This window comes from Cynocephalus volans, chromosome 18 (genome assembly GCF_027409185.1).
Source record: "Cynocephalus volans isolate mCynVol1 chromosome 18, mCynVol1.pri, whole genome shotgun sequence".
NCBI classification, from domain to species: Eukaryota; Metazoa; Chordata; class Mammalia; order Dermoptera; family Cynocephalidae; genus Cynocephalus; species Cynocephalus volans.
Window position 1 is genome coordinate 6,526,117 of NC_084477.1, and position 22,140 is coordinate 6,548,256.

The window sequence follows — 22,140 nt, forward strand, 5'->3', positions numbered from 1 at the left end:
TCATTCATATGGTGGTGGTCACAGGAGTCCCAAGATCAGCAAGAGGGCAGGCCCAAATCACAAGCGCTTTTTAAGCCTCTGCTTGCTTCATTTTTGTTAATGTCCCATTGGCCAAAGGAAGTCACAGGCCAGCACAGAATTGGGGGGGGCGGGCACTACCAGAAAGTGTAGAAAATTGGGGAGACTGAGAATAACTGTTGGCTGTTTTTACAATCTACTACACTGATCTCCCCGCTTCCACCTACTTTGCCTCTCTAAAATCCATTTTCCATACAGCAAGCCAAGTACTCTTTTAAATGCACACAGACACACTCATTTCACTCCCAAACCCTCCTACGTCTTCATTTAAAATCCGAACCCTATCATGAATTCAAAAACCCCTCCAGGATCTGGCTTTTGCCTACCTGCCCGACTTACCAAAAACCATCACCCCTTATCCATTATGCTCCAGGCACAGCGGTCTGTTTCCTTGAATTCAGAAAACTCTCTGATGCCTCCAATCTTTGCACTTCTGTTCCCTTTGATTGGAATACTTGTCCCCCTGATATTTGTGGAGCTGGCTTTCTGCCATTCAGATCTCAGCTTAAAACTCATTTCATCACAGCCAGTCTAGGATTATTCTCAATCACTTCACGTTATTTAAATTTCCTGCAAAGCACACATCACCGGTATTTGATTTGTCTTCTCCCTACCCTCCACCATGTATCACTGCAGCCCCAGTGCCTACAACACTTCCTGGCATATGGTAGGCACAGAAATATTGGTTGAATAAATGCAAAAGCGCATAGTGTGTCCTGGAGTTGTGCTAATCTACGGGTGGTCTACTCTCTTCCCATCTCAGCAGGATAGTTTCATACATGTAAATTCCATACTGAGGATTAACTGGATTCACTGGATTCCTCAATATGGAATGTTACACCTCATCCCGCACCAGTAACTCCCCTTCCTCTGTTTCCCCAGCCATCCCCTTGCAAAAAATAAAAATAAAAAATCCTGAGGAGGGATTGGTAAAACTTAGGATCATCACTTAGCCACATGTTGCTGGCTTCATCAGGCTTGACCTAAACTAACAGCAGCCGAAGCCTTGACCTAAACTAACAGCAGCCGCAGCAGCGAGGAGAGGTTGGGGGGTAGAAAACGTCACCGTCGGCTGGCCGGGGAGCTCAGTTGGCTAGAGCGCAGCCTTGTAGCACCAAGGTCACCGGTTCGGATCCCCATACGGGCCAGCTGCCCAAAAAGAAGAAAAGAAAACTTCACCACCGACCAAAGGCGGACAGCCAAGGACCAGCGGATGGATCCGCAGCACTGCATGCTGGGAGATGTAGTCCCCAGGGGAGGCCAGTCGGGGAGGTTCGGGCCCCCCGCAGCATGCTGGGAACTGTAGTCTCTGTTGAGACTCCGCCCCCTCTTCCAGCAGCGGGCGGGAGGGTGGAGAGAAGGGGAAACCCTCCATGCTGGGAACTGTAGTCTTTCTCGGACCCCTCGCCTCCAGGGCGGAGACGCGCCCCGGCGGCCGCCATTTTAGGTCCCGAGGTGCGGCGGCCGAGAAGCAGCGCGCAGGCGGGCTCAGCCCCGGCGCCGGGCCGGCCCCGCCCCCCGGGGCGCCGAGCGCCCGCCCCTCGCTCAGGCCCCGCCCCTCGCTCAGGCCCCGCCCCTCCCACGTGCCTGCCGCCTCAGGGAGGCGCCTGAGCCGGAGCGGGCCCGCCGCGGGTCGGGCCGGGTGGCGTAGAGGCTGCTGTCGGCTGCCGTCGGCTGCCCGATGCTTCCGGCCCGGCGGCGGAGGCGGCGGGCCGGGCGGGACGCTTAGTGGCCGGCTGGGACCCCCCCGGGGGTGGGAGCGGCCTCCGGCCCCGCGGAGACGGAGCGGCTCGAGGACGAGGCGGCGGCGGGCAGGAGGATGGGGGCGAACCAGTTAGTGGTGCTCAACGTGTACGACATGGTGAGTGCGGCCCCTGAGGCCCCGGCCCGGGCGCTGCCAGCCGGGCGGCCCCGCCTCCAGCTGCGTTCTCGGGGGCGGGGGCAGAGCGTTACGATCGAATTGTCGCACGGGTCGCTGCTCCCCGTGGCTGCTGCGCTCTCAGCCCCAGGGCTTTGACCTCTCCCGTGCCCTCCTCAGCTTGTCCCGGACCCTGGCTGTGGGCCCGAGCCCTGGCCGACGAGCAGCGTCCCCTCCGCAGAGCTTCTGTCACCGTTCCGACCCCCCCCCCCAGCCCTACCTGTCTCTTCATGCCCAAGTCCCCCGAAACTCTCAAGCCCCTAAGTCCAGAAAGTCACAGCCGTCGAGGCCTGGGCTGGCAGCTCTTCGAAGGGGACAGTAGCCGGCACATCGTCGCCTCCAAGCCAACCTCATGAAGATGAAGGAGGCTAAAATGTATCCAGAAAATAGCCCCGTTGAGTGAGTGAGAGGTGACGGTGGCGGAGACCACTTGGTAGGTGATGCAACAGGTAGAGGACGTGGCCACCGGGAAGGGACGGGTTTGTTTATTATGTCGTGTAACTTTGGGGTGCTGCGGGCTCAGAATCGAGCCCCAGGACTGGTTTGCCTGACAATTGCAATTGAAAGACCCCCCAGAAAAAGCCCCCGGTGGTGCATTGTCGTTGCAGTGAGGTGCGTTTTTAGGTTTGTTTGCCTGCTTTGGGTTGATTCGCTTTTGTTTTGTAACGAGTTTCCTCTGCCTGCGACGTTTAAAATATCTTGTAAGTGAATCCACAAATGAAAATTTTCCCCTCGTTATTTTTCTTGGCTTAAAGATGCAGAAGAGCAGAAATACTAGAGGTCAGAAGTCTTGGTTCTCGTTGACAGATCTAAACTTTTTATTCCCTGGATTGTTGATAAGTTTCTAAATTTACAGTGCAGTGTCTTGGGTAGGGAGAGATTCCTCTGCCATATCTGGGTATTATGTCGGGAGGACATAGGGACTGCCTGCCACTTGAGGTGAGTCCTCTGTTCAGTTCTCATGTGAGCTTGCAGGTGAGAGGAGATGGGTTAACATACTGAGAAAAGTGAACCAAGATAGGAAAGTTGGAGAAGAACCACAAGAGATCGGAGAAACGTGTGGCACTTCGTAAGGGGTTTTTGGCCTCTGTCAGTGGTTAAGAAATAATTCTCTAGATTTAAACTTTTTGTGTTCAACTGGACACCTTTATTTCTCAAGGCTTTTTATTGCCCTTTTACTGCTTCTGTGGCCCCTTCCCCCCTTTTGAATTCAGTTTCTTTTTTTATTCACGAAGAGTGTTAGAAACACGATCCCTGGGGATATATTCTCTTGAGAATACAGTGTGCTGTTTCTTCTGGACTATTAAACCCCTTTATAAATTAGGAGTATGCGGTGGCCAGAGGCCTCCGTTTCAGAGCCTAAAAGAAAATCTGTGAGAGTAGAGGAAGACACTGCTTTTTAAAAAAAAACTGGAAATGCATTCTTTGACATATAGTGGGCTCCTTCACATTTTTGGTATTCTGTGAATCAGGAAAATCATTGCAAATTGTGGGAAACTGGGAAAGGCTAGAAATGATATTCAAACCAATATTGTTTAAGGGAGGAGTGTTTGGAATGATTTTAAAATATTAACTAATTAACAAAGGTTTTATTCCTTACACCACTTTTGTAAAGTAGGTGGCTACAGACGAAGCAGGCAGGGGGAAAAAAGGGTTAAGCGACCTGCCCATGCAACTGAAAAGAGGATCTAGAATTTCTAGATCACAGTCTGATTCATTATCTTCTCTACTAGATAATTCCCTCATTTATTTTTTATGTAATGCTTTTTCCTATTTACTGTTCCTTTCTCAGAGTGGTAGATAGTTGAATTATTAGACTTCTGATAAACTTGCTCTTGTATGTTCTTTTGAGGGCTTTTGGTCTATGAGTGTTTTATGTCACTGACTGAGCAACCTGCTGTTACTTAATTTTGACCTTGTAGAAGCCACAAGGATGAATTAATTATTCTTTCTTTAAGGAATTTAGAATATCATAAGAGAGATATAACTGTAGTAACCATTCAAGACAGAATAGTACAATTTTGATAAGAGCAGAAAAGGTTGCAAAGGAGGAGACTGTATGTGGCTGCAGGATCAGGGAATGCTGAAAGATGAAAGGTGGGAACCTTGAGGATTGGTAGGATCTCCAGGGATGGAGAACAGTCAGCATGAACAGCATGGCAGGAACAGGAAAGCTGAAGATGCATTTGGGAAGTATCAGCCGGCCCAGCTGAACTAGAGTGTAGCGTGCGTGGCAGGAGACGAGACTCACAGTTCGATGAGAACTTCTGAGTCTGGTCTTGAATGAAGGGATGAGGAGGCTGTCTGAGCCCAGGGAACCATTTAAAGTTTGCATCAGATTTGCGTTGATCAGAGTTGCGTTTTGGACCAGTCAGCTAGCTATCTGGTCCAAACTTTGTAAACGTGCCATTCTAATCGCTGTTCATAGGGACCTCTTGCCATGTGTCCTTGTGCCTCTTTATTAGATTGTCACCTGCTCCAACGTGGACTGTATTTTCCTATTCACTAGGTTGGGCAGCTGTGGATCATTCATTTTCTTCCGTAACTCTGCCACATACACGAAAATAATTGTATCGGGGTCACCTGTATTAGCTTCCTTCTCGTGGAGAAATGGTATAATCCTCAAAAGATTACATGCTTAGTGCTCCTAAATTATTACTTGCTGCCTTCTTGGTGCTTCTGTTCCTCTGTGTTTGGGGTAATCTACCACTAATAAAACATGGCCTGGAGTTATTTTCTGAGTCTTGGGAATGAGGTTATTCACATATTCGTAATTTACATACATAACAAAGCAGGTGATTCAGATTAGTTTCCATTACTGGGACACATCTCTGGTGTAGTCACTTTAGCACAAAGTATTCATTTTTCATAGATCCAGATTTTGTGTTTTTTAGATTATCTTGGCTACTAATGAATTGTTATAAAATAGAAATATGCAGGTGTTTGAAAATGTTTGTAAATTCATTGTAAATTTGTAAACAGATTTCTTCCTGTTTTGAAATAGTATCTATTGATCTTCAGAGTCTTAAGAGAATAGAAAAGAAACACTTTCTAAGACTCTTCAAATAAGAACATTTTTGTCTGGACTCTTTTTTTGACCTGCCTATCTCCATTAGACTCTTCCAAGAGCGTGTGAGTTAATGCAAAGGTGATTAATCTGACTTCTCATACATCTGTAGATCTAATTCAGAATCTTAGAACAAGTTCCAGACTCATAAAGCTAGATATACTCTTCAGCTAAATGAGTCTCTAATATCTCTAAATTAACATGCACAGGAACAAAATTCTTTCTTTTCTGCATTTCCACATACCACACCTTTCCCTCTCACCCCATCCCACCCCCCAAAACCACCACTTTTGTTGTAATTTTGTCTTGGTAACTAGCACACTTCTACTCAGTTTCCCAAACCAGAAACCTGGGAGTAAACCTGAATTCCTCTCTGTTACAAACCATTCACAGTCAGTCACCAGGCCCCGTCTTTTTGTTTCAGTTTGGTTGATTCTGTCTGAAAGTAACAAGAGAGCTTGACAACAGCAGCTTAAACTGGAAGGATCCTTGTCTCAAGGTCAGAGGCAAACGGTTTCTAGTTCGTTCAGCAGCTCAGCCATGACGTCAAGAAGGAAGACTTCCCATCCTTCTACTCTGCCATCCTCGGGATGTTGGCTTTTGTTCTTGGTGTGTTCCCTTATAGTTGTAAGATGACTGCCGTGGCTCCAAATAAGGCATCCTCATTCAGCAGGATGTGCAGGAAGACAGGGAGGGGGCCTTTCTCTAGTGCATCTCTCTCCTTCTAACAGGAAGGAAAAGGTTTGCCAGAGCCACCCTCCCTCCCCGAGAGGTTGTCCAGAGTTGGCTTGTGTGTGACTGTGGAGAAGCCGAGGGAGCAGATAATCTGGCTTTTCTACCCTTTGTGGTGAGTTGTGGGCATTGAAGGCTGGGAGTTGGAAATGGCAGTCAGCTGGGAACCCAGGATGTCTGTCACGTGTTTCACTTTCTGAATTCTCTTTAAATTGGTTACTTTACCCCCATTTCCACCGTTGCTTCTTAACCTCAGGCCCTCATCATCTCTGTTTGTAAAGTATATTATAAAGCCTCCTTACTAGTTTCCGTCTCTGGTATTGCTTCCTCTTAACCCACCTTCTGTTCTGTTACCAAAGTAACCTTTCTGAAAGGTAAATGATTGTGCCTTTCCTCTGCTTGAAATTCACCTGCAGGGTAAAGTCTAATGCCAGTTGTGATGTGGTCCTTACTTGACAGTTAAAGGCCCATCTTCCACGTCTACATACACGCTTTATGCTCACACAGTGAAGTCTTTTAGTTATCAAATGGACTGCATTATACTATTCACACCCCAGTATCTTTACCCATGCTAGAGTTCCTGTCTAGAATGTTCTATTCCATCTTTGATCACCTTCAATCTCCTGCTCCTTCTGGCTGTACCTTAGCCTTTACTCATCAGACTTGGGTGAACTGCAGTGCCCTGGTTGTGCTTTCTGCGTCTCACTTACTGCAGGTGTTACAGCCCCGTGCGTCCCCCTGGACTGTAAATCCCTTGATAGCATCGTACTATCACTAGAAGATGTTGCATAAATATTTGCCAAATGAATGGGATTTTAACTAGCCAGTTCTCATTAGGAGAGGTTCCAATACTTAAATTCTCTTCTTTGTGTCAGTTAACTATTTCTGGTTTTTTCCCTTATACCTTTACTTAGTACATTGCTGGATTTTAGCTTTGATTGTTAAAATGGGGTGACCAAATGAAGGAGGGAAGGATCATAGGGATGAGACAGGAAAAATATCAAATATTCTTCTACGACAACACCTTTTTTTAAAAGAAAGAAAGAAAAGAAAAACCACTGTGGGGCTAGACTAAGAAAATGTTTTATATTGGTTTATTTTTTGAAGTTTGATTTAGTCACTGCTTGGAAGATAATCTTTCCAAACACATTGGCAGTTCCTGAGTTTTAACATAGGTTAACTAGGTAATAGGAGCTAGTCTTAATTTTCTTGTACTAAGTATGCTTCTTGGGTCAGTGCCACTTTCACCACTTGACATAGAAACAGTGAACTATGAGCCTAGTTAAGCAAAAAAGAGCGATCATAAATCTGCCGTCCTGCATTATCCATGGCATTTTCTTTTTTTTCCTTTGGTTTAATAATATATGAGAAAGGAATTCAGTCTCCATATGTATTTGTTTTCTGTTGCTACTGAAAGGAAGAGTCGACACCAGTTGAAGATCCACCGGAGAGAGCCCGTTTATTAGGCAGCACACACACACATATATAGGGCTTTAAGGGGAAAGCTGATTAGCTTAAAATACAATCCCTACTTAGCATACCGCATGGGGCTTGGGGGAAGCTGATTGGTGTGTAATTCACGCCTGCGGGAAGGAGAATATGGAAGAGAAGGGCAACCAGTGCCATGATGGGGTGTGGCCGAGAAGGGCTTATGTGATGGGGTGTGATCCCTTGGGGCATTTGGGTCCCTACAGCTACAATAACAAATCACCAGAAACTTAGCATTTTAAAACAACACCCATTTGTTTATCTCACAGTTCTTTAAGTCAGAAGCCCAGGTGGGCTAGGCTGCTTTCTCTGCTCCAGGCCTGGGATCAAATCTGCTTTCAAGCTCATTCAGTTTGTTAGCAGAATTCACTTGTTTATGGTTGCATATATGAGGTCCTATTCCTTGCTGGCTATCAGCCAGAAGCTTGAAGCATCTTGCAATCCTCCATTTTCAAACCAGCAATGGCATGTTGAGTCCTACTCACACTTCAGATATCGCTGACTTTTCCTTCTACTGCATCTGTTTTCCCTCCAGCCAGAGAAAGTTCCCTGCTTTTAAGGGCTTGTGTAATTAAATGGGACCCACCCAGATATTCCAGGGTAGTTTCCCTATATTAAGATTCATAATTTTAGGGGTGGCCAGTTAGCTCAGTTGGTTAAAGCGCAGCCTTATAACATCAAACTCACAGGTTTGAATCCCTGTACCAACCAGCCACACACACACACACACAAAAAAGATTCATAATTTTAGTTACATCTGCAAAGTCCCTTTGCCCCATACCATAACATATTCACAGGTTCTGGGGATTAGGGTGTAGACATCTTTGGGAGTCATTCTGCCTACAGTGCCATCTATGAAAGGTATTTTGTAAATCCAGAAATGTTCAGTGTTCCCTTTTAGCAGGCATGGAGTAAATATGAAGTAACTTAAAATGGAAAATTTGAAGTATTCCAAAAAAAAAAAAAAAGCACGAAAACCTTTTATGATTGGCAAATACTCAGATGTTAATAGGGTCCAAGCGTATTGGTGACTAAAACCTTTTCGCACTACTGCGGTGGTGTGTACAGTGCATGTCAGTTCCATGGCCACATTTATGATGATGGGTAAACTTAACAAAACAGAACTTTTGAGATTTGTAAATTAAATACTTTTAAAACACCAAGGAGAGTCTACTAGTTAGATGAATTCTTTCGTTTAATGGATTTTCTTAAGATGAGATGTACTTATACTTCCCGCTTGTTGACTGACTGATATCTACAAGATTATTTGAATTCCAAAGCGTTGTTATTCCAGTGTCAGCCTGTTGGTTAATAGAATGTAAAGAGAGGACGCCAAAATAATCTTAAACTATAAGATAGGCAGAAAAATAATAAAAGGAAATGGGATACATGAAAATAATTTTGTGGCGGTGTATCTGGAACGTATTTTGATATATGGTATGTGGCTCCCTATCCCCAAAACAATAACTTAAAAAATTAACTAATTGGCTCCACAGTATTTGAAATGAAACAGCCCTTTTTCACTAAAGTATGATATCCTCATCATAATACTAAATTCTTGCCCGTATGAAATTCTTGATTTTAGCCTTATTAACATACTTTTAATTCTTTTAATTTCACATTATGTTTAGTATCTGGCTGGGCCAGTTTCCTTTCGCTGTGATTCCAGAGTTTTCTTGGCCTTCATTTACTTTCCTAAGAGTGCTGTGTAAGGCTCTTTGAAAAAATTCCATGGGTTTTTGTTTAATTGTGTTGCAATACATGTAACATAAGATATACCACCTTAACCATTTTAAACCAGCGTTGAGTATATTCACATTGTGCAACCAGTCAGCAGAGCTTTTTATCTTGCAAAATGGAAACTCTATAAACAACTCCCCAACCCCCCGCCCCCGCTCAGCCCCTGGCACCCACCATTCTACCGTCTGTCTCTCTGTCTGAGTTTGACCGCTCTAGAGTAGGTGCCTGTGTAAGAGGGATCATGCGGTATGTGTCCTTTTGTGACTGGCTTATGTCACTCAGCATAATGTCCTCAAAGTTCATCCGTGTTGTAGCATGTGTCAGAATGTCTTTTTTTAAGGCTGAATAATATCCCGTTGTATGTATAGACATATTTTGTTTATCCATCCTTCCATCAAAGACGCAGGTTACTTTTACCGTTTGGCTGTTGTGAATTATGCTTCTATGAACATGGCTGTCCAAATATCTGTTTGAGCCCCTGCCTTCAGTTCTTTTGGATATGTACCCGGAAGCCCATAGGTTGTTGAATTTTGAACTTGCACTAAACCTATAAATTAACTTGGGAAGAACTGATATCTTTGCTGTCATGTTCTTTTCTTCCCCTATTGATGAAAATGGGTTGTATGTTTTTTCTTTTTTGAAATTTTTATCTGGAAAATACATGGAAATAGTTAAATAAGTTAATGCCAATCTCATCTAAGCCATCTGTTAACAAAATAAAGCTAATAAGTAAAATATATGGTCTATTAAGTGATAAGAGGCTCTAAAGAAGAAAACAAAGCAGGGAAAAGGGAGAGACAGTGGGTCAGGATGGCCTAGTTGCAGTTTGTCCTGCGGTTTCAAATACAGGGGTCAAGAGAGGCCTCCCCAAGAAGGCGTTCCTGAAAGGGTGAAAGAGCACACCCGTGTGCACAGCTAGGGAGGGAGTGTTCCAGACAGAGGGTAAGCAAGCTCAGAGGCCCGAAATCAGGCCACGTGCCACCTCTTAAGGAAGTGTGCAGCAAGAAACAAGACAGGTTTTTAGGGGAATTTCTCATTTATGTTCTCAAGTAGATTCATGAGGATCATTGAAAATAGAGCAAGCAGTATTGGAGAGAGAACAACCTGAGATTAGGACAGATTCCAAAAATGAAGAGCAACGTTGCCTAATTTAAAACTACAGTGGTAGTTAGTGAGCAACACATTGGAAGCCAAATGGAAACTAATGAGGTTTAGGAAATCTCTCAGAACTTAGTAGAAGGGACACAAGCATCAATGCTAGGCAGAATGTTTTCAGTTAGGACCGTTCAACCAAAGCCTGCTGTAACTTCCAAAGTTTAAGAATAAAGCAAAAAATCCATCAAATACACAAAGGCAAAAATATTACTACAAGGGAACAAAAGTCAAGCTCATTTGAGACTTCCGTTTCATGACACCAAAGGCTAAATCAAATGGAGCGTTATCTACAGAGTACTGAAAAGAAAAGATTTATGCCTGAATGCTCCAGCTTCGCCCGTTGTCATTCGTGTACCAGAGGACATGGAAGGTATCCAGGTACTTTTGTGGAGGTTAAAAGATGATTCAAGAACTTAAGAATGGGGCGGTTACAGTGTAAAAGGAAACACCATGGGCACCAGTACTCATTTAACATAGTCAAATCTTATGATAAATGTGGTTAAAAACAGTGCCTGTATCCAGAATTACTCTTCAAAGAGAATAGACATCATCTTAAAAAAGAAAGTCCAAAGGACACAAAGCAAAAGAAGAAAGGAAAAGTTAAAATAAACTAAAATAAATAGTTTCAGATTATATTGACCAAACCTTAGGTGAGAGAGAGGAGGTAAAAGCATCTGGCAGCCCTACACAGGAGGAGCTAAGCTGGTAGATATAATTGTTGCTATTGGAAAATTATATTTGAGTGTATGCGTACATTTTTTTTATTAAAATGTAGGAATTGTTCAGATAAGTCAGACCTAAAGGGAGAAGAGTGAAGAAAACAAAGTCCATATGGTGTAAGAGAGGGAAAAAGGAGAAAAATTAAAAATAAAATGGAGACAAGGACGACCAAGCATGAAAGTTATGAAATGACAGTAAATGAATTAAAATGTCCTATTAAGCTCATTAGGTATATTTATAGTGTCTTTGCCTTACAGATATTTCAAATTAAATGTGTTCAAAACTGTTGACCTTTTATGACCTTTCAGCTTTATGTCATCCCTAGAAAGGTTTTCGCTGGCATAAAACCATAGAAATGATCTACATGTTTGTTTTCAGGTTGAACACCAATTGATCCCAACACTGTTTATAGAGTAATCCACAATCCCCGTGTTAATTTGAGGCACAGGCTGCATTTATCCCGTACTAAATTATTATAGATACCTCGGTCTATTCAAGACGTTCTGTGCTATTCGTTTATTTAGTTGTCTCTTTCTGCACCATTGTTATGTGATGCAAATTTTTCTTATTCTCTTTCAGAATTGTCTTTAGTTTTCTCACACATCGATTTTTCAAATAAACTTTAGAAGCAGTGTGTCAAAAAAAAAACTCATTGGAATTTTAAGTGTAATGACATTTATGAATAATTTGAGGGAAGAATCGATAGATTTGTAGTACTCTTTCTATAATCAGAGCTAACATTTTTGAGTATGTTCTGTATGCCAGCCATTGTACCAAACCATTTTCTCATATTATTATCCCTTCTCAACATGCTGAGACTGAGGGTTAGTGGAACAGCCCGCTCAGCATCGTGTCCTAAGTGGCAGAGCACAGTGTTGAACGAGGCGCTCTTGATGCTAAAGTCTGTGCTCTGAACCACCAGGTTCCATTTCTCCTTCCTCGGCTCATCCCCTCCACGTCTAGAAAGTGCTGTTTATTTGTTTGTCCTGATCTCACACCCCATCCTGAACAAACTTCCACTGTAATCTCTGGAACTAATTGATGGATAGTGACCAAAAAAAAAAAAAAAAAAAAAGCCCTGCATACTAAACCTTTTCTGTGAGTATTTCTGTGATGGTTAATTTTATGTGTCAACTTGGCTAGGCCATGGTACCCAATTTTTATTCAAACACCTGTCTAGATGATTCTGTGAAGGTATTTTTCGATATGATTAACATTTAAATCTCTAGTCTTTGAGAAAAACAAATTACCCTTCATAATATGGGTGGGCTTCATCCGGTCAGTTGAAGGCCTTAAGAGAAAAGACTAAGGTCGCCCAAAAAAGAACGAATTTTGTCACCAAACAAGCTACAACATCAACTCTTCCCTGGATCTGTAGCCTGCAGGCCTGCCCTGCAGATTTTGGACTTATCAGCCCCATGGTCATGTAAGCCAGTTCCTTCTAAAATCATCAGTCACTCCCTTACTGCCCTCTTCCTCTGGGTTAGATTCTAGTCTACCGTAATACTCACTCCCTCTGTCATACTGTCTGGCAATCCTAGTTAAAATCAGCTCTCCACGTACTCTACACCTCAGCCGCTGAATGCAGCTAGAGAAACACATGCCACCGTCCCGACTGATCTCACTTTAAAATTGTGACCACAAATCCCAGGAGGGCCCTAAATGCTGTCTGACAGCGCTTCCTTATTTCTCTGGTCAATTGACATCCCCCCTCTCCAAGACAACTGCAGTATTTTATACTCTCTCCTCCTTCCTTACTCTCAGAGATGACCTCACAGCTTATGTCACTGAAGAAAAAGGCAATTGAAGAGAATTTTCTCATCCTTCCACCACCACTATTCCACTGTAGTCTGCTTTTCCTCTTATTACATAGAATGAATTGTTTGTATCCCCATCTGAGGTCCAGCTTTCCACTGCTGGGTCCCATCTTCTCCTGTCTTTGCAAGGACTTCTCACTTAGAATTGTCACCACCCTCTTCTACCTCATCAGTTTTTTTCCTCTGTGCTATATCATTCCGGTTATAATGTTTTCTAGTCCTCATCCATTTAAACAGAATTAGTGGTATAATTTAATGTTATAAAACATTAAATTATTATTTAATTTATTATTTTAATTTGTTATTATTTAATGGAGATAACATTTACCATCTACCATATTGTACCATCTCTTGAGCTGGAGCTTTGTCTTTTTAAATCAACTTCTTCAGAAATGTATTACTTTTAAAAGACCATTCATTCAGACCTGTTGCTCTTGTGTCTGTGGATCTCAAACAGTCATGCAGCCAGTATAGATTTTTAAGTTTCTTACTCTGCAGTGACCTTGAGAGCAGAGAGTGTCCTACCCTTCATTTTATCCCCAGAGCTTGGTACCTAGTAATTGCTTTAAAAAGGTTTGTTGGACTTGCCTGAAGTTCCCCTTGTCATCCTGAAACAATTCCTTTCCCCACTACATGCTCTTGTTCATTGCTGCTGCGTGCGGGAGGCTAGAATAGCAGGTGCTGCCGAGCCCCGGGGCTGGCTTCTGTCCTTCAGCCCTCCGGCTGGCTGTCCACCTCTAGAGGCCTGCTTGTCTCTGCCGTTCTAGTGGGTCTCCCTAGCCTGTCAGGTGGCAGGTGAGAGCCCTAAACCATCCACACTGGTTGAGAGGAAGAGTCAGGACTGAAGAAGAGTTAGGACTGACGAGGGCACAGTGAGACGCTGAACTTCACCTGCTCCGCCTTGGTCACCCTTGCTGTATCTGGAGTCTGTTGCAGTAAGAGGTAGTGCAACGCAGTTCTGTGTCCTTGTGGAATAGCCTGGAGTCAGAACGCGTGCATTTGTATCCTGCCTTCTGCTTTGTAGCTATGTGACCTTGGGAAAGTTACTTCTCCGTGCCTCTGTCCTTCTCTAAAATGGGAATCATAGCGGCACCTAGCTCACAGGGTCATTATTGTAAGGATCATGGAAGTCAATTTAAGTAAAATGCATAGGATGATACCTAGCACATACGTACTAGAAAGTATTAGCTATTGCTATTGCTAGCGTTATTTGCAGGATTATATATGCCAGATTAGCTGCTGCTTGTATGCTTTCAGCACTGGCAGCACTGAGTAACTTGGTCTTTGGAATGTTCTCACTTTATCTGAAGGAGCATTATACAATGGAGAGCAAAGTGCTACCCAAATTGGAGCATTAAAAGCAGGATTGTTATGTTTGTCACAAGCTCCAAAATCTCTATTACATATATGTATAAAATTGGGGTTAATTATGTGGACTTTTTTGTCCTTGTGTATCTGAGTTGATAGCTGGTCTTCAGCCTTTCAGCCAGATGAGATTAATGGAACTAATTTATAGGTCTTTAAACATTTGTGAAAGTTGTAAAAATATAAACACCTTAGCCTGAGATTGGTTTGTACATACCATAATATAATTGTAATTTCTAACTCAGTGTCCGACAATAAGTTAAAAGAAGCACCACTTAAAGAATTTAACTTGTTTATTGTCTTCAGCAATTGTCAATGTGACCTTTTATGTGTATTTGAGCTTACTGAAGAGTATAAAAAGAGTTGTGTGGTTGAAGTACAGGTGAAAGTCTAGTTTCCAAAAGGAACATGTCCTCTGAATTTTCCTTGGCCTTCAGATTTGTGGTTTAGTTATAGTCCCCAAAGTAAGAGGTCTCTGTATGACTAAGTTAGTAATGAGATGGGCATGTTATATAATGTTGAGGCAATAGTACAGAATGGCAGTTTCTTTTGACTTGTGATGGTACATGAGGGGCCAACATTATTTCTCATTTTAGGGAAAATGCTGAATTAACATTAATGACCTCCTTGTTATTCTGAAGTTGTTCAGGATATTTCAAGATCATGTGAGGAAAATCAAGGCCACTTGAGGATATCTATTAGGAAGTAGAGTTGTGTGATAGAAAAAGCAGTAGGTGAAGGCTGAGAACCCTACAGCTTAGCCACTCATTGTGTGACCTTGAGCAAGTTACTTGCCTGAACATCTCTAACGTAATTTACATATTTTACGTGGACTGTTATCGTTATGAAAGACAGAATAAGTGAAAGTATATTTTAGAATGACTTCCAAAAAATGAGTTATTAATTTAATATATGTGTACGTATTTCTGTTTTAGCACTTATCAAATTGTGATTGATTGTTTACATGCCTAATGAATTCCTATGGTTAGGGACTGACTGCGCGTTAATCACCCTTGTATCCGCACTGTCTAGCAGAGTCCCTGACATAACATAGGTGGTATGCATGTATTTTTTAATGCTTTCTTTATAGCTTTGCTCGTGAGTAAACATTTAAAATGAGATGTAATTTAGGGGACTCTTCTAGAACAGTGTTTCTGAATTTTATCTTGAACCAATTAAGAAATAAATTTTACATCACACCCGTTATACACATGCAAAACTAAAACCAAGTGTTTAGGAAACACCTTACTATATGTCTTCTGATAAATTCTATTCATTTGTGTTTCATTCTTTTAAACTAATACTAGTGCAATTCACTGAAACGATTTCAGGGTTTTCTAATGGGTTGCATCCTGCTGTTTAAAAGACACCTCTCAGTGCAAACCCCATGAGAACAGGGACTCTTGTCATGTTCGTTTCTATATTGCTAGTGCTTGACACATAGTAGGTGTTCAATAAATATTATTGAATGAGTGAAAGAATGGAGATGCTCATTTCCATAGGTCAGATTAGAAGAACAGGACAAGTGAAAAATTACAACCTCCTTGCTACATTTCAGCTCATTAAATATTTGAGTGGTCTGCTCGGTGTCATACAATTATACACCAGGCAATATGGAGGCTATAGAATTAATTAAGGCTGTCTCCAATCTCATGCAGTTTAGCACCTAATCTAGGGGAAGAGTTAAGTATAAGTAGGCCTTAAAAGAAGTTTCAAGATTTTACCAAAATATTTGACACGAGCCCATAGACATAACTAAAGTTATGTGCCTGATAGAAGAGATTTGCCAAGAATTTGGTTTTCTGGTTATAGATGTGGTGTCTGGACCAAGAGTTGACAGTACCGATTTAGTCTTAAAAATCAGGCATTTAATCCACAGTTATTAGACTTTTAAAAATCTGTTCTCTAGATAACAATTCATAGTGATCCTGTGTTTATCTTGTTGTCAGTTCTAAAAATTAGATCCTTTGAAAAGCACAATAATTTGTTTTTAAGAATTAATTTGACTAGTGGTTAGAGAGGAGGAAACTATCCAAAATACTTAGCACCGCATTTTCCTTGGTTTTAGGGTATTAGTATGTCATTTTGCACACTGCCACTCGTGGGTTCAGGATAGTGCTTAGGAGCTTTTAATTCTCAGTTAAAGTACAGTCCTTAAGAACACAAGCCTCAGGCTAACCTTCAAATTCAACATCAGAACTGGGACTTGAGAGCAGAAGCTGAAACAGTTGTAAACTGGGACTGTCCCAGCAAACTGGGAAGCACCCTGGCTTTAGCACATATTTTTTTTATTTACATTCTCAAGTAAGGAACTTTACGGAACATTTGCAAAACTTAAAACCCTATTAATTAAAAAGTTACTAGCAAATCTTTTGTATTCTGGAGTAATTACTTTCAAACATTGAGGCCTTTTATTTATTTATTTTTTGAGGTTTTTTAATAACAAAAGTTATCAATGATGTATAAATAAAATTGTAATGCAAATGTCTTTGTTATGTAAAGATTTTTTTCCCCTACAACCTAGTGAGTGATGTGCTTATTTTAGAGAAAATTCTCTGGTAATGAAAAGATTAGACATTTTCTTAGAAGTAATGATAATGGAATAGGATCTATATGTGGTGACATCTTATAGTATAAACCAAGTTAACAGACATAGCCCTGGATGTTTATGATTTCATCTAAAAAAAGATACTAAAATACCTCAGTTAGTTATTTCAGTGAGTTTTTATTGACTGCTTTATGGCTAGCCCAATGCTAAAGCACTGTAGATAGCATTTTAACATGACTTACTATTAAATGGCTTTTGCTATAAGATTATCTTGGACTCAAGCCAGTGGTACCAAAAAGACCTTAAGAGGTAGTTTAACAGTGTGAACATTAAGGACAGGTTTTATATGAGACAACAGTGTAGGAATTAGCCCACATCTCCAAGGGTTTGAATCCCCCACCAGTCAGCAAACCAAAAGAAAAAAAAAAAAAAAAAGGCCATAATCTTCAATATGCACAGTTTATTTGGAGCTTTGTTTTTAAACTCAGTGATGGAAATGTCTTCTATTTCCTAAGCACCCTTTTTGGGGAAGTCAAACACTTGCTTTAATCCACTCAACATTTAACATGAACTCTGGTTCCAATTTTTGGGGGGAACAACCATACTCTATACATATTCAGATTATTTAAAATTACTCTTTAGGGAAGTCAGTCCCAGGCCTTAAGTGGTAATATTAAGTGTTTTAAGTTTCAGACGAGGGAGATAGTATTTGTCATTGTTGCTTTCAAACAGGAAGCATAAAATTTTATTAAATTGATAAGGCAAGTCATTGACTAAAATGAAGTTTAATGAATGTTCTCTATCAGAAGTATAATATGACCGTGATATAGCACAATCAGCTCACTTCTGTAAACAGTGCTTTAAAATAATGAATAGAAATATTTAGTCCAAATTTTAGCATTGAGGCAAGATTGAGCCCAAAAGTAATTGTACTTATTTATGTGTTTATTGCCTTCCCACATATTTTTAAGAAGATAATTTTTCCCACAATTTTTTTTCTCTTCCCTTTTCTTACATTAATACTTTCGAATGCTTTTTTAAAAAATGCCTTCTAGACTTCAGTGACACTGATTGGTATCAGAGAAAGTAATGTATTAGTGGTCCTTTCTTGGCCCTCTTCTGTGTATTTATCATCTCCATGGACTTAAGGAGGTACAGGGCTGTAAGGTCCTAGCACCAAAGTGAGGTGTGGTTCTCCAGCCCTCTGCTCGTGTCCCTCACAAATATATGGGCATCCTGTAAAACTACTGCCTTACTTAAAGAGGTCTTTTACTCAAATCTGTACTTCTCAAGAATATAAATAATTCTTGTAGGAGTCTTAAAGTAGAGTCAAATTAACTCTGCCATTGCTTGCAATTCAATTTAGTGAGTCATCAGTCCTAGTAATTTGACATCAACTCCCAAAGATTCTTGAAAATTTTGAGAATTCACAGATAACCAGAACTGATCCACTTACTTACACTTGCATACAACCTCTCCCAATACGTGGAACAAAAATATTACGGAAGGATCATGTTGTCAATAAATATGTGTGTTTGTTTATGACTAACACAATGTTTACTGTGGATCAAGCACTCTTCTAAATACTGTACACGTATTCATTCATTTAATCCTCGCAGCAGCCCTCTGAGGTAGATTCTGTTTATTAACCACATTTTGTAGACAAGGACATCAAGGGACAGAGAGGGTAAGTATCTTTCCCCAGGTCACACAACTAGAAAATAGTGAATTTGAAACAAGGCATTCTGGCTCCAGGATTCTGAGTTCGAATCAAACACTTTGAGACAGATTGAGTACCTTAAAAAGGTACTAAATATTGGGCTGGCCCGTGGCTCACTTGGGAGAGTGTGGTGCTGATAACACCAAGGCCACGGGTTCAGATCCCTATATAGGGGTGGCCGGTTTGCTCACTGGGAGAGCGTGGTGCTGACAACACCAAGTCAAGGGTTAAGGTCCCCTTACTGGTCATCTTTTTAAAAAAGAAAAAAAAGGTATCATATATATATAAAGAAACCAAGGCAAAGCACCCAAGTCTCCCAACTCTCAATCCAGTGTCTTTTCCACTGTAGTTCAAATGCTTCGGTTTGTGTCAGTTGTAATACTTTGACAGTCTTTTTTTAATTCAAGCAATAATCTCTGAGATTATTTCAAATGTAATAGAAGAGATGCCCTTGTGATCTAAACTGGAACTAGAGTAACATTGCAGGCTTTCCAGTTTGACCTTAAAGCAAAGAAATCCTTGGATTAAACTGACCAAATGATATCCTCAGTGCAAACGGTTTAGATAGGTGGCTGACATAGGGATGTCGTGCTAACTCATGTTGTTTTCGTGGTTTGAGAGATACTGTTTGGTGGTGGTGTATGGCTGGGTCACTGTTTTTCTTTGGTATGTTAGGAAGGGTTTGAGAAGAGTCAAACTGTAAACCAACGTTCAAAAGAAAACATCTGATTTGTCATATAATCCCTGGGAAATTATGTAGTTGTCAGCACTGGGTAAACTTGAATAAATAGCCTCCTTTAAGTGGATCTGTCCCTGATGTTCTGTGTCATTCCTCCTCACAAGAAACGCCTTTGTGTGATATACTTTCTCTGCAGGGCTGGCCCCTCATGTCAATTGTATATAGCTGTATGTCCCACCTTCTGCAGTTGTCTCAGAGGTAACAGTTCTTAAACTAGTGCACTAAATACTAGTCATACCCTTACACTTGGACTAAGGTCTAGGAATAAAAGTGGTCTTCCCCCAGTTCAAATAAAAGCCAACTTTCAGGACTTTATTTGGATAAAAATGTTCTAGAAAATCATCCATTTTTTTCCAAGTACGTATTTTTAAACTTTTGGTATCTGCTGCTATTTAGACAGCAAAATCAATGAAGACATACCTAACAAAAATCATCAGAAATCTTGCTAACATCCAGTCATATCTAGTTCAGCAGCTTGTTTTGTTTGTTTTTCATGTATTCATGTTCTTGGCTGTGATTTTTGTCTAGCATATTTATAATGTTTTCTGTTAGAAAATTGTTTCTAGTTTGTAAAATGGAGTTAAACCATGTCAGTGTTATGTGGTATTCCTCAAAAGCATGAATTTTCTCATAGCAAGTTTGAGAAGCTCTGTTGAGCTTTGTGAGGAGATTTTAACCCAAGAGATGCTGTGTGAAATAAGTTATGACAGTAGTAAAATAATTTTTTAAAGTAATGACAGAGGATGGAAACCAAGTTAGAAAAGCATTGAGAAACACTACTATTAATTTCAAAAATGTTACTCTGAGAGAGAGAGGTGTTACTCCAGCATGCATAACCAACAACAGTAAATAATTATCAGGGAGTTTCACAGCTGAAATCATTCAGTAAAAGGCTCAAGCCTCACGTACTTTTTTTGGTTTGTTTTGTTCACAGTTATCTCATTAAATCTCTGCTTAGCGTAGTATCACCCATATTGTCCGCATAGACTTGGCAGGACTTAGAGGCAGAAGGATTTGATAGGGCCTGCTGGCCTTGGATTGAACTCCTGCCCAGTTTGTAAAGATTGAACCTTCTAGGAGTGTTCTCTAATAATAGATATAGGAAGCCCTAACAGGAGCAAAAACATTTGGAGGGCATCTCTTTGTCTGAACCACCTTCCCTGGAAAGGCTTACCCTCAGAAAAAAACATCGCACCAAAGAAACACATCTGATATACTCACTTCATAATGGAAATTCTAAAACTTTCTTCAGAAATGTGCTGCTATTCATGTATGAAGAGGTGGCTGACCGGAACACATATTTAGAATTGTTTTTTTCTGCTATCATTGATGTATTACTTTTTTGTATTCTGTTTCCCTTGTGACTGAAAACATGTTTTTAGAAGGCAGCTGGCTAGAGTTAGGAATGCAGTCTGAAATTTAAGTACTAACCTACTTAAAGGCTTTTGATTGGGGATAGACAGTTCAAGAAACAAATTGGACTGTATTTTGTTTTAGAAAATGTTTTAGGGTAGATAGTATTCTTTTTTCACTTTTTTTTCCCCTCAAGAGTCCCATACCTATAATCTATATATTTCACTCGTAGTAAAGTTTACATTGGACCATATCTCATACTAACAAACAGGGAAATGGAAACTTTTCTCTTCATGAATTTCTTAGTTCTCATTTTGCTAACAGAGAAAAAACTTTGTTATAATGCCAAAATTTTTTTTCCTTTTTTCTTTTTAAGTAACAAAAATGTATTGTATCTGAAGGAAATTTTTTCCTTGGGGGACTCAGAGTATACGTAGAATAGTTTTTGTTTAGGTTTGTCAGCTGTAAAATGGTACAGTTTTTTGCCTCCTAATTTTTTTTAATAGTTTTATTGAAATATACTTCATATACCTTACAATTCACCTATTCAAAATGCATAATTCAATGGATTTTAGTATATTCACAGAGTTGTGGAACCATGTTTACCACCATCAATTTTAGAAAAATTTTATAACCCCAGAAGGAAACCCTGTACCCATTAACAATCACTCCCGTGTCTTCCCAAACCTCTCAGACATAGATAACCACTAATCTTCTTTCTGTCCGTGTAGATGTACCTATTCTGGACATTTCCTATAAATGGAATCATACAATATGTGGTCTTTCATGATTGGCTTCTTCACCTTGCATAATGTTTTCAGGGTTCATTCATGTTGTAGCATGCATCGATCCTTCACTCCTTTTTATTGAGAAATAATGCATTATATGACTATACCACATTTTATTCATTCATCAGTTGATGGACATGTAGGTCGTTTCCACTTTTCAGCTGTTATAAGAAATGCTTGTTAGTAGGAATGTAAATTAGTACAGCCATTATGGAAAACAGTATGGAGATTACTCCGACAACTACAGATAGAACTACTTACTGTACAATCCAGCAGGCCCATTACTGGGTGTATATCAAAAGGAATGGAGATCACAAATCACGGGGACACCTGCAGTCCAGTGTTTATCGCAGTTGTATTCACGGTGGCCAAGATTGGACCCAATCTAAATGTCCTTCATGGGAATTGAATAAAGAAAATGTGTTATATGTACACAATGGGATAGTACTCAGCCATGAAAAATAATGAAATTCTGCCATTCACAGCAACGTGGATGGATGTACCAAGCACCCTGACGTGATCATTGCACACAGCATGAATGTACCCAAATATCATCTTGTACTCCATAAATACATGTAGGGTCATAAATATATCATGGGTCGATTAAAAAAAAACTTTAAAAAAAGAAAAAGAAAAAGAGAGTAGAATAGTGGTTACCAGAGGCAGAGGAAGGGTAGGGCAGGGAGTGGAGGAGACAGGGAAAGGTCGGTAGACCAGTGCAAAGGGGCAAAGTTACAGTTAAATAGAGAGAATAAGTTCTGGTGCTCTGGGTGACAGTAGCTGATAATATTGTGCTATGTAGTTCAAGATAGCCAGGAAAGAGGATCTCGAATGTTATAACCAGAAAGAAACGATAAATGTTTAGGTGATAGATGTGCTAACTGTTCTGATTGAATCATTGTACAGTACATG

At 40.7% G+C, this 22,140-nt stretch overlaps 1 protein-coding gene across 2 annotated transcripts in view; it reads left to right on the top strand.

The window, feature by feature from the left end:
* Window positions 1-1,689: 1,689 nt before the first annotated feature.
* The window catches only part of DESI2 (desumoylating isopeptidase 2), an 89,817-nt gene continuing 69,366 nt past the window's right edge, over window positions 1,690-22,140 (top strand). For both annotated transcript variants that reach the window (XM_063082800.1, XM_063082799.1), the window contains exon 1: window positions 1,690-1,939. In XM_063082800.1, the coding sequence (XP_062938870.1) occupies window positions 1,898-1,939 (42 nt within the window). In that variant the 5' untranslated portion in view covers window positions 1,690-1,897. The remainder of the gene's footprint in view (window positions 1,940-22,140) is intronic.